At 42.8% G+C, this 12,708-nt stretch overlaps 1 protein-coding gene across 2 annotated transcripts in view; it reads left to right on the top strand.

Annotated features, from left to right (window-relative positions):
- Positions 1 to 12,708, top strand: part of TPP2 (tripeptidyl peptidase 2) — a gene marked incomplete at its 5' end in the record, with an annotated part of 69,198 nt that overhangs the window by 54,078 nt on the left and 2,412 nt on the right. For both annotated transcript variants that reach the window (XM_079721927.1, XM_079721928.1), the window contains 5 exons: positions 4,038 to 4,189; positions 5,528 to 5,624; positions 6,622 to 6,752; positions 9,966 to 10,173; positions 12,290 to 12,409. In XM_079721927.1, coding sequence (XP_079578053.1) covers positions 4,038 to 4,189; positions 5,528 to 5,624; positions 6,622 to 6,752; positions 9,966 to 10,173; positions 12,290 to 12,409 — 708 coding nt within the window. The remainder of the gene's footprint in view (positions 1 to 4,037; positions 4,190 to 5,527; positions 5,625 to 6,621; positions 6,753 to 9,965; positions 10,174 to 12,289; positions 12,410 to 12,708) is intronic.

Below are 12,708 nucleotides of genomic sequence, written 5' to 3'. Positions count from 1 at the left end.
GCATGTCCCAAAGGCAGAGCTGGGGGTTTTCTTTCTGTTGTACTGTTTGGTGGATCTTCTGGAGTTTTGGTGCCTTTTGTTTGTATTAGATTATTTGAGATAGGAAACTATCAAATGAATAGGAACATTATTCTTAATTGACGGTTAGTGAAGCTTCTAGAGCTGGGCATCTGGAGTCACTTCCTCCCATTTCTCCCCATCTTCAGTGTAAGTGCACATGAAGCTCTTGTTGTAAAAATAATTGTTATTATATATAGTTTTATAGTCACATTACAAAATACATAATTTATTGCCTGAACAAAATACCAGCTTTGTATACATAATCCTCAATGGATTTGTCCTCTGGGTTTCAGTGACTTTTGAGTTGAAAGTGTATGTTACCCTTTTTTAAGTTCATTGTAATATGAAAGAATATAGTTATTTTTAACATAAATAGCACTCAACTATGACATTAATTTTTTAAATAGCTATTTTAGTTCATGTAAAGGTATTAAAATTTTGAATTTATACTTTTTAATCATTTAAGAGCTAAGGGTATTATGTTTTGAACCGAAATTTAAATGGTGGTATGTTAAATAGTTATTGGTTTGGCAGATAGATTTCATTTTCTAAATATTCAATTCAATTCACATACTGTTGAAATACTTTGTAATAATGGAGTAATTTTTTTCTTAAAAAATATGCTTACTGTTAAGTGTCTGCTATAGAGAGCTTATATCATAGCATTTCTGCTCTGAAGATTCTTCTTTAACTGTCTTTTTAAATCATAATCAAGATTTCTTATGATTTAATGAGACAAAATCATTTCTGTTAAATGGACCCTATGCTAAGTCCTTGAGAAGTTGAGTTGTAAAAATACTTACTGACAAAAAGAACAGATGACCATGGTAAAATAAATGAAAAATAGGGCTTCCCTGGTGGTGCAGTGGTTGAGAGTCCACCTGCTGATGCAGGGGACACGGGTTCGTGCCCCGGTCCGGGAAGATCCCACGTACCGCGGAGCGGCTGGGTCTGTGAGCCATGGCCGCTGGGCCTGCACGTCCGGAGCCTGTGCTCCGCAACAGGAGAGGCCACAACAATGAGAGGCTCGTGTATTGCAAAAATGAATGAATGAATGAATGAAAGAAAAATAACTTCATTTCTCTTTTGGTTGGGGAAATATTTTATAGGATAATACCGGCCTTTATAATTACCAATTTGGTACAGATTTACTCTATAAAATGCTGATTACAAAATCTTGGTTCCCCCCCACCCCAAGGCCATTCATCATTAACTTTCCCAGTATCTGTTGCATTTTTAGTGATAGTTTATGGTTGCTATTATATATGGTTTCTCTCTATTTGCAGATCTTTGTTAGAGTTCATTGTTAATCATCGATTAAGTTTAATGGATTGTTCATTTTAAATTCAATTCTGTTTTCTCTCTTTACTAAAACATCTTAGCAAATGCCTTACCTCTGAGCCTCAGAGGAAGAACTGCCTCACAACAGAGAGACCTCGCCTCCTGAGGTTTGTCCCTCTCCCTGCTCAGGCGAGGAGGAGGGGACAGCAGTGGGGTGCACACAGTGAATGCAGGTGCAGGCACATTCCAGCACACTGGGCAGTACAGGAGCCTGACTGCAAAGGGCGTAGGGCCCTATTAACCGTAAATGTTGGAGGCCACTTACACCTTTAATTCTTAGGTGTGTTGTCTCTGCTAAACAGATGACACTGAAGTGGGCTGTTGCTGTGAGAACTTGGTGATCAGTTACCCACTCAGATGTTGCAGACCCTTTGAACTTGGCTCAAGCTCAGGGCAGTGTCCACCTAGCAGAGTAAACCTCGAGAAGGAGCGCAGGATGGGTGGCAGGGACCGGAAGGAAGCCTGCCCACGGGAGGGCTGTTTCCCCTTCCCAGGCTCACACTTCACTGAAGACCTTTGCTTGCAGACTTGCTCCCTGACCTCAAGGGAGAGTGGTGCTGAAATGGCTAAAAATGGCTTTCTGTGGTTCTCATCCATCAGTGGTTTTCTGTGCTTTAAATGGGTTGTACTGAAATGGTGGTTACTCTTTTATTAGAACTTCTACAACAGTAGCTGCTTATATTTACTATTATATCCCCAAATAAAGTTTAATTGTGAAAATTGTTAAAATGGACATATTTATGTAATATTTACACCTCAGGGGAAGATGGGGCCAGTACTTGTTTGTGACTCAACCTGTGCAAAGTTTTTTCTGAAATTATGTGAATAGGGCCTTAACAATTTTGATAGTGTAATTTGTTCCAATTTTAGAAACTTTGTTAATTAAAACAAATACAAGATTTTAGTTTAGCAGTGTTTTTAATGTAAAGCTAAAGATAGAATTTTAGAAATTGTCTTAATAAATAATGATTTAATTAGGGACACCTAGTTATTGTGCCAGAAACGGATCTAGCAACTATAACAGGTGATTTCATTTCCCAGATCCTGCATTACTTTTCACAAGACTCACGTGCTAATAAAATAGACACAAATAGGTGTAGTTACACTTGCTCTCTTTAAAGCAAAACTTCTCAAAAGGACCATCCATACCTGTTTACTTCTCATCTCCCTCTCGGCCTTTACCCTCCGCCCTCCGCCCCAACCAGCCTCCCCTGCCGCTCTTGCTCTGTTGGTGATCAGCGGCCACTGTGCTGTCAGGTTTGGCAGTTACTTCTCCCGCCTGACACCGCCTTTCAGCTAGCTGTCACTAGCGGGCCACGCTCGATCTTCATGCTGCCTCTTCCCCGGGGCTGCCGTGACCTCAGACTCTCCCTCCACAGTGGAAAGCTTTGGACCATTCCTGGGCTTGCTCTTTTCCCCCTTCCCCACCCCAGCTGGTCTCATTTAGCCCCTCGTCTTAAATACCACCAGCAACCACCATCGGTCCTGCCTTCCCGGGACATCTCATGTCCATTTATTGCTTCCTTTTCTATAGCCTGTCCTTTAGTTCCAGGCAGTGTCGGGACACCTGGGTCTGCGTCCCAACTTGTTTTCTCTTTTTCCACTTTGGCCTCTATCATCCATTCTCCATGTAGGTAGTATCAAGAGTTATTAAAAAAAAAAAAACAAAAAACCCAAAAAACCAAAGTGTTTAATCCATACAGGATCCAGTTATTAAACAAAAATCCTTAATCGTGTCACTGCCTTGCATACAGCTCTTCCTGTGGCACCTAGAATAAAACCTGTATTGTTTTACCCGTACTCTGTCAGCCCTGCTTACTTACTGTGGCCGCTGCCCTTTCTCAGAACCTAACCCTGCGCTTGCTGCACACCCCCTCAGGTTTCTGCAGGTGCTGTCTAGTCCCCGCACATCTCTTCCTCTCCTCGTGTTGGCTGTTCAGGTTCATTGCAGTTTATTCCTTGAGGTCACTGAGGCTGCATTAGAGTGTTTCCTTGACCACTTTGTCTGCACGGATCCCCCCATTACCCACCAGTCACACTCTGTCCCCTTACTCTATTCTGCTGTCGTTGCATCACGTGTCGTTCCTGACGTTGTTTATTTACCTACACGTTTGCTGGCTGTCTTCCCAGAGGGTGAAAGGCCCTTGTCTGCTTTGTCCCTCACCTCTTCGGAGCTATTACCTTGCACACCGCGAGAGCTCAGTAAGTCCTGTGGATTGAATGAAGAAAGAAATTTCTCTTTAAATTTGATTAGAAAAGCAGATCTCTTCTTTCTCTCTTGTAAAATTTAATTATTTTCTCTTCTCAGATGTAAAATGTGAAAGCTCGGTACGTTTTTGTAGTCAGTCTGTCAAGTAAAACTAAGAATACCAAGCAACACTTAAATGCACAAAAGTTTGTTCTTATTTCCTTGTTTTAAAGGAGTTATTAGAAGCATTAGCTTTAAAGTTTGGGAGAAAATTACTGTGATCTCAGATTGGAACTTCAGACGTATTTTGGCCCTTAGAATCTGAAATACAGTGTAGTACAGCTCAAGTGCAGCCAATGTTACGTGCTGTTCGGCTATTGAAGATTTTTAAATAAGGAAAATTAAGCATGTTAATCTAAGACTCTCTCTCCACGTTCATTTTTCACAGGATGTAATCCCTGTTCATTACTATCTAATATCTCCACCAACAAAGACTAAGAATGGCAGCAAAGACAAAGAAAAAGATTCAGAAAAAGAGAAAGATTTAAAAGAAGAGTTTACTGAAGCATTACGAGATCTTAAAATTCAGTGGATGACAAAGTAAGTTTTAAGTGAATTTAATCCTCCAAGCGTTTACTTTTATTTGCCCAGTTACAACAGTATTGTGTGTGTATGCAAAGGCTATGTATTCAGAAATGTTAACAGTGGATGGGACTGCAAGTGCTCTTAAATTTTCTTGTAATTATATTTAGTTTTTAATGCCCTTCTGTGATAAGAATTTTTAAAATTCTAATCCTCATTCTGATCTCTTGGAAGAGAATTTTATTGGAAGGTACAAAAAAGAAAAATCACTTTTTGCCCCCTTTCCAAAGATAATCATTGTCCTGTTATTAGTTGTCTCTGTATTTATACATGTAGCAGGTGAGTGATACTGTGTCCTGGTTTTCCAGTTACTATTTGATTACGAGCAAATTTAAAACAACCTTTTTAAAACTCTGGAAATGATCCTAAGGACATACAGCAAACGGAGAGACACCTATTTAACAACATCTACAAAAGTTCAGTAAGAAAAGTGAGACTCTGGTATGTGAGCCAAGGTCACTCTCTTCCCACTCCCAGCTCAGTGAAACGGAGCCTCCTCCAGACTGGCTGCAACCGGGACCGCAGGCTCCCCGTCCCCTCGGCTTGGAGGACTCTCCTGCTGGGAGAGGCAGGGGGTCGGCACCTGTGGGCCGGCACCCCAGCCCCGCTGCCTGCTGCTGAGGCCAGGTTCTGGGCGAATTCCGTTGAGAGGCGGGGGCTCTCTCCTGCTCAGCCCCTGCCTGCGACGCAGAGGGTCTGCCAGGTGGGCACTGCTGAGAACGCAGGCCCGGGGGCCCCGCCCCTATGGGATGCCCTGGTTTCCCGCCAGGCGGGGCAAAACGCGGCCTCTGCGCTGCTGCTGTTCCTCCCGCCGTGGAGTCAGTAAGAACAGATGTAGTTTCTTCAGCTTCCCCAGCTGGGAACGTGGAACATCTGTCTCTTTGTTCATTCAAGACTTCAGATTCTTCCAAAACAGTGTAAATTTTCCTTCTTTGTAGATCTTAGGCATTTCTAGATCCTTTAATCTTTCTTAACTGTTTTTGAATGTTTTTTTCCCTCCCGTTGATAAATCTAATTATAGCTGGTACGTAGGAAAGCTGTCGATGCTTACTTTCATCTGACCATCTTATTGAACTCATAAATGAAATAATTTCCGGTTTGATTTTGTTTTGTTCTGTTTTCTCGGTAAGCATATTTATACTGCCTGCAAATAAATACAATCTTTGTCAGTAATTATATTTCAGATTGATACCTTAGGTTATTGACTGGAACTTCAAAACAATGTTAATAGGAAAGACATTATTTTCTTTCTAAAAGAACTGAAATAATGACTGTTTCTCTTTCTTACATATGTAGGCTGGATTCTAGTGACATTTATAATGAATTGAAGGAAACATACCCTAATTACCTCCCTCTGTACGTTGCACGACTTCATCAGCTGGATGCTGAAAAGGTTGGGCGTGTTCGATTTTACTATGAGTCTCTTATTTTGTTTGCAGTATTAGATAAGGTTTGCCTTTGGAATAAGGGGGCAGTCTTTGTCTTCTCTTCTCGCCGACTGAAAACGTGTCGCCTCAGATTGAATGTTCTGTTGAGCTATTTTCATTAAACTGACTCAGGACTCACGTTTGGTCAGTGGGGGGAGAAGTAGACAGGAAACCCTAAGGGTGGCTTTTCTGACCTTGGCCTGAAGAGCCGGGAGCAGAAGGCAGTGGCCGTGGCCTGCTGGAGTCTAAGGCGCCTGCAGCAAAAGCGGACCTCCTCTGCACTCACTTGGCTAAGTTGGTTTCTGATTTCTGAGAATTGGCTGTGTAGCTCCCAGCTGTCCTCAGTGGACCAGCTCTCACTGGGAGTCCTGGCTGTAGAAAGTGCTTGTGGCCATAACCAATTAAGAGTCACCAAGGGTTGAGTGTGAGCCCGCAGGCCCTGTGAGGAGCCGGATTGCTGAGGACACCAGGACAGCCCGGGGCCCGTAGTGAGACTCTGTTGCTTCTGTTCCTGTTTACTCTCATTTCGGAGGTTTCAGTAATAAATCAGAATTTGTCTCATCAGCTGGTGCTTTTTTTTACTCCTGTTTTCATGTGCTGTGGGACTGGGGTAACACAGCTGATCACGTTTCTGAACTTTTAAGTTACCCAAGGAAAGAGCTGCCTCCGTAGAAAACAGTTTATATTTCTGTGAACTTCGTTATCATGCTTATTACTCCGTTCAGCGCCAGTGGGGAGTGTAAGGTAGGCATTTTCCCGTCTGAGCTCAGGTTTTCTAGAGATGCTGACCGTCGTAAAGGTCACACCAGGAGCTAGTGTGGAGCCCCTGGGCTGCACAGCCTACATGGTCCCGCACCACGGGAGTCCTGACTCTCACGGGCGTGACCGACAGAAGTGAAATGCGTCAGGAGGCTCATGGATACATCCATTTTTTTCTTATTTCTTCTTTTCTTTCCTCCCCAGGAACGAATGAAAAGGCTTAATGAAATTGTCGAAGCTGCAAATGCTGTTATTTCTCATATAGATCAAACGGCCCTAGCAGTTTATATTGCGATGAAGAGTGACCCCAGGCCCGATGCAGCTATTATAAAAAAGTACCTAACCAGTAAATACTCTTTCTTGCATCTCATTTCTTAGTTACTTTTTTTAATTATTGAAAATATCCTTCTTTTCTGGTATTTTTTATATCCTTATCATTGGAGTTACCGATTTGGGGATACTCCATCCTTAAATATCTTGTAGTAATTTTCTCCAGTCGTTTAAGATTAAGCAAAAGAAAAGTCGTTTGCTTCCTCCACCATCAGGTGCTGTCATGGTGGAGAGATTTGAGTGACTGTGATCAAGCAGTCCAGCCATTTGGGGGATATGTGTGAACTGGACACATGGAGAAGGAAACACAGAGCTCCCTATAAAATTAATTTTTCAAGTGTTTATTGACCAATAGCGTGACAGGCTCCAAATTTAGTTTATAATGCTTATTAGTAAAGTGATAAGAAATAAAATTGGGTTAAAACCATTATCTGGCAACTTCAGTTTTATGGAACTGGGTTTACAGTACCACTTGAGGAGAACAAGGGTGGGGGGATTATACTTTAGCCTTAATAAGCTCTAACGTGATGTGTACAGCAAACGCGTAGCTGGGTTTATGCGTTCGTAAGGCTCCATCCGTGTGAGAGTGAGGTTTCCACTTGCTGGTGTGTCGGTCCGGCGGCTTTCCCGTTCACCCTTCCACGAACTCCTTACCATCATCTCCTCATAACACTCCCAGTACCAGTTTCCCCTCTGTCGCTTTGGTTTATTTCCAACCCTGGGCGTCCTTAACTTACGAGGGTGGAAGTTTCCTCCTCTTAGCGTTGTTGTAACTAATAATAAACTGAAACCGTGCAGGCTGCCTGAAAATAGGGTAGTTTCCCTTAAAGATTCCATCTGCTTCAGTCAGAATTTTTTTTATATACATACAGAACGCTTGATTTTAAACTGCTAGAACTCTTGACCTTACATCATTTATACTGATATTATAGGTCTTAACGAATCTTACAAGCAGCAGTGTTCAAGCGGAATAAAAATTGTTTAAAATAGGTTCTTGGCCATTGTCAGCGCCCTTTCACACTTTCCAAAGGAACCTTCTCGAAACATTGCTGTTTTATTGTTGTTAATAACAATAGTGGATGGTGCAGCCACCATTTATGAAATGCCAGTTATATACAAATGCCGGTTATATGCATTATGAAATGCCAGTTACATACATTATGAAATGCCAGTTATATACAAAGGATTATATGGGGCATGGGTTTCTCATTTCCAGCTGCTTTCGCTTAAGTCACTCGTGTCAAAAATTGCAAGACGGCCATTTTGTAATCTTAAAAATATTAAATTTTTGAAGGGGATCTAAGTTTTAATTAAACTGCAGTTTACTGGGGCCACTAAAGTATCTAATTGAAGTTGCTTCCTAAAATGTAGCTATTACCACCTTGATCAGTCCCTAACTAACTTTGATTCAGAGAGATTTATTGACCAAACACTGTATGTGGCACCACTGAGAGGGATGTAAAAAAAGTGAACAAGACACTCTCTACTCTTAGAAAACATACAGCCTAATACAGAAGGTGATAGATAATTGCTAGATGGAATGTGATGAACAGTTATAATAAGTATTTTAAACTGTGAAAGCCCATGGAAAGGAGGGCAGGGAAACCATCATGGATTAATAGGTATTTAATCTGAGCAGGTCAGTTCGAAGTTTGAAGAGGGTAGGAAGAGAACATTCCAGATATGTGGAATTTAGGTTATTGGATCAGAGCATGCAGAAATAGGAAGGGGTCTTAAAGGTGATTCAATCCACGCCTAGCGAGTCCAGCACACCTGTCACCCCAGCTCGCCCTCCACGCTCTGCATCCTGCAGCCCTCCTCTGGGCGGCCAGGACAGTCAGTCAGGTGGCCGTAGGGGAGTGGATATCCAGACCTGCCCTGCCTGCCCAGTTCTGTCCACGGCCCCCGTTCTCCCTCACAACGTGGGGATAACGCTTGACCGCTGAGGCTGCTGTAAAGCATGAGTGAAGGACTGCCGAGACATTTCAGGCGCCGCCTGGCATCTAAGAGGTGGGGTAAGGAGGGACTCAGTAAATGACAGCCCGTCCATCCTTCTGTTCTGAAGTGCACAGTGACCAAGCACTTCAAATCCCCAGAAACGCTTCCCAGGAAAGAGAGTGGAAGTTGTGGCTCTTTTAACTTTGAGCCTCTTTGCTCATAAGCTCTTGGGTATCTTTTAGGCATAATTTCCTCTGCATTGCAGATGTATTAAGGTGGGTAACTTAGGTTGTAGCAGGTTATTGGCGTTGTGTTGGGGTTCTTTTTTCCTCTTCTCATTTTAATTCTTTTGTACAAATTGTTGTTGACTTTATAGTCCCAGCAGGTTTCATAGGTGGCACGTTTCACTCTGGGTCCTTCAGAATCATGCTTACCGTTAGACAGTTTGTTCATCCCATATCTGAGTGCCTCCTGGTCATCTTCTCAGCACTTTTAATCCTCGTCTTTAGACGGATCTGACAGGAGTTGGATAGGACGCGTCAAATAAGCATTCTAGGGGCCAGTACTGTCCCAGGAGTGTAGGCTGTTACTGTATTTCATTCAGCAGCAATTTACTGAGTGTCTGTTCCGTGCCAGGCATTGTTCTGGGCATTGGAACACATCAGAAACAAAGCTGCCTGCCTGGAGCAAGGCAGGTGGCCCCGGCCATTAAGAGCAGGGGTTCCAGGACCAGCCGCAGAGCTCGGAGTCCTGGATCTGCCGCTCCCTAACTGTGGGGCCTTGAACAGATCGCCTGATCTCTCTGTGCCTCGATTTCCTCCTTTGCAAAATAGAGGCAACTGGTGGTCTCTTGCTCATAGAGTTATTTTGAGTATAAATGAGTTAGTGTGTTAAAATACTAGAGTAAGCCTTGTATTCCTTTGCTCTGTGTATGCGTGACAGTTCACGACTACACAAGTATGTAACGACTGACATAAGAAGTTGAAGCACTTAGAAGATACCGTTCTGAGAGTTTCTTAGCTGACAGAATTGGCCCAACAGTCTTTCCCCTCTGTTGCGCGTGGCTTGCTGTTTCAGCCGATTACAGCGATCCTAACTCATTTAATCTGTGTGTGGAACACAGTGGCTCATGTGTTGAGCAATGCAGATATCTCTCCATGGCTACACCACATTCCTGCATTGTAAATCTGAGGCAGAGAAGGCATGAGGTTAATTTCGGGTGAGGCTGTACTTTTCAAGGTGCTCCCCTGATCTGTGGAATGTGTTGGTTTGGCACACAGTGACATGGACAAGCAGAAGGCGACGCTCGTAGACGCCCTGTGCAGGAAAGGCTGTGCCCTGGCCGACCACCTTCTCCAGGCCCGGGAGGAGGACGGCGCTGTATCAGGCGACCTGGAAGGGAGAGAGGAGGAGGGAGAGAGCGCCCTGGATTCTCTGACGGAAACTTTCTGGGAAGCTACAAAATGGACTGATCTTTTCGACAGTAAGGTACCCTTTCTCTTTCTTGTTTCGCTGCAGTTCTTGGGGATGCATCCCAGATCCCTTGTGCCCAGCGGGCCCGGCCGGAGAGGACGAGGGTAAATGGAGCAAGGCTGAGCTGGGCTCCGAAGAAGACGAGGTGCTTAGCGAGGCCTCCCTGGTCTTCCCGGCTCGGAAACCACTCGACCGTTGTTTGGTCGGCCCGCACAGTGGCTGGTGGGCCACGCTAGCTTGGGAAACAGTTGGAGAGCGTGTGTGGCGGGCTTTTGGTTAAGCCATTTATGTATCAGCTAAAATTAAGGGCATCTGAAAGCTGTCTTCGTACCTTCCCACACCTGTCCCTCTGCTCATTTGTCAGGGATGGAGATGGGGGTATTCTGGTTAGTTTAGATATTTGTTATTTCTCTCCAAACTCTTTACCTTCTAAATAACTATCATCTTGATTTGTACCTGATCAGTTTTTAAAGTCCAGTGTAGAAAAAGTAACATTGATGAACTTTTTGGGTTTAGATTATAAAAACATGTAAAATGCCTTCTAGCTCTCTACTATAATTCTTAACAGTAGAGATTATATAGCTACAGGTATTTGCCAGTCTTCCTTTCTTCTGGACATAAAGGAAGAAAAAAGGAAATGTAATCAGTGGAATTCTTCTTGCAGCACAAACTGTTGCGGTTTTTTAGTAGACAGGTGGTTGTTTTCAAGATTAACTATGGTGATCGGTAGTAAAGACTTCTGAAGTAGGAGAAAATTCTTCCTCTCTGCTTCAGGTTGTTCCACCTCGGTACAGTAGTGCTTTTGTAGAAGGAACTCAGTAATGTTCCGGAAACTGAAGGCAGCAGCACCAGAGGTTAAGGATTTGGATCTGAAATCAGGCCCCTGGAGCTCGGATTCTGCCTCTGCCACTTTGACCTGTGTGACCACAGGCGGGTGACCGAATGCTCATGTGGGACTGTGGTGCTGCGTACCATGGGATTTTATGAATGAGTGTCACGTACCTGGAAGGACGTCAGCAATACTTGCTGTTACTCCTTACTAACAGAGTTATCTCGTGTCTGCTGTGTGCCAGACACTGCGCTCGCTGCTGGGAAAAAGACGAATAAGAGCCTGGTCCAGCATCAAGTCGATAGACCCTTGATGAGCATCACAATAAAGCTGTTATAACGAATTGTGTTCTTGCCGCAGCGCTCTTACGTTAGGGGTGTGCATTATATCACCTGTCTGTTTACTGTGTCTGTTGCAACAGTTGTTGAGCCCTTTCCTTGTCTCTAGAATACAGGTAAGTGTGACAGGATTCCTTTCTTTGAGGACACGCTCCACATTCTAAAAGTGGAGGCTAAAGATATAAACAAATGGTTACGAGTATTTTTGACAGATGCAGTAATTAAAGGTAGAAAACTTGTACAAAAGGAAGCAGTTGAAAGTAAGAACATGTTTATATAATCTGACACTTCATTTGTTTACTTTCATCCTCTTTTGCAATTTTGGTAATTTATAGTGACTCTGTAGTTTTGTACTTCTAACTTGCAATTTTGTAATCACTTACGTTAGCTCTGCTTTCTTTGGCATAGAGGTATTTTGGTATGGATTCCAACAGCTAGTGATTTATCATAATAGCTTTCTTTCCCCAAATAAATTATCTGTTCTGTGGGATATCCAGCTCTTTTAAAGATGTTGTTTTAAAAAGTTGTTAAAATTTACTTGATGTAACATGTTCAGTTGAAAAGCAACACTTCTGTTAAAGCCTCAATTCTTTCATTATTTTCCTTCTTTATTTTTTTTCTTTGATTTTTATTTATTTTTTGGCTGCATTGGGTCTTTGTTGCTGCACGCGGGCTTTCTCTGGTTGCGGCGAGCGGGGGCTTCTCTCGTTGCGGAGCACGGGCTCTAGGCGCGCAGGCTTCAGTAGTTGTGGCACGCAGGCTCAGTAGTTGTGGCACATGGGCTTAGTTGCTCCGCAGCATGTGGGATCTTCCCGGACCAGGGATCGAACCCGTGTCCCCTGCATCGGCAGGTGGATCCTTAACCACTGCGCCACCAGGGAAGTCCAGTTCTTTCATTATTAAAGCAATATGCCTTAAATTGTAAATATTTTGTAGATAAGCTGTATCTTGTTTTACATTGTAGGTTTTGACATTTGCTTACAAGCATGCCTTCGTAAATAAAATGTATGGGAGAGGCCTTAAATTTGCAACTAAACTTGTGGAAGAAAAACCAACAAAAGAAAACTGGAAAAATTGTATTCAAGTAAGTGATATTTAAATTGCCACTGTTGGGTGTCATTTCAATATTGTAGAGTGACAAGATAGTTAGAAAGCCTTATGGTAGTGATAAAACAGAACCAAATTTATCATGACTAATTATTAGTCTAATTGACATAATGTGAACTATAAAATAAATGCATGAAAGGTAGTCAGTAAGCTGTTAAAATTTTTAAAACATTTTTCACTCCTGTCCAGAAAACCTATATTTTTAGCTTCTAGTGTTTTCAACATAGGCAAAATGCATTGCATATTTTGTGTAGTTAGAAGACAGTTTTCCTTTAC

The sequence above is a fragment of the Hyperoodon ampullatus genome (genome assembly GCF_949752795.1).
Source record: "Hyperoodon ampullatus genome assembly, chromosome: 16".
Lineage (NCBI taxonomy): Eukaryota > Metazoa > Chordata > Mammalia > Artiodactyla > Ziphiidae > Hyperoodon > Hyperoodon ampullatus.
The sequence above is the reverse complement of the archived record's forward strand: the minus strand, read 5'-3'. Positions and strand labels throughout refer to the sequence as shown.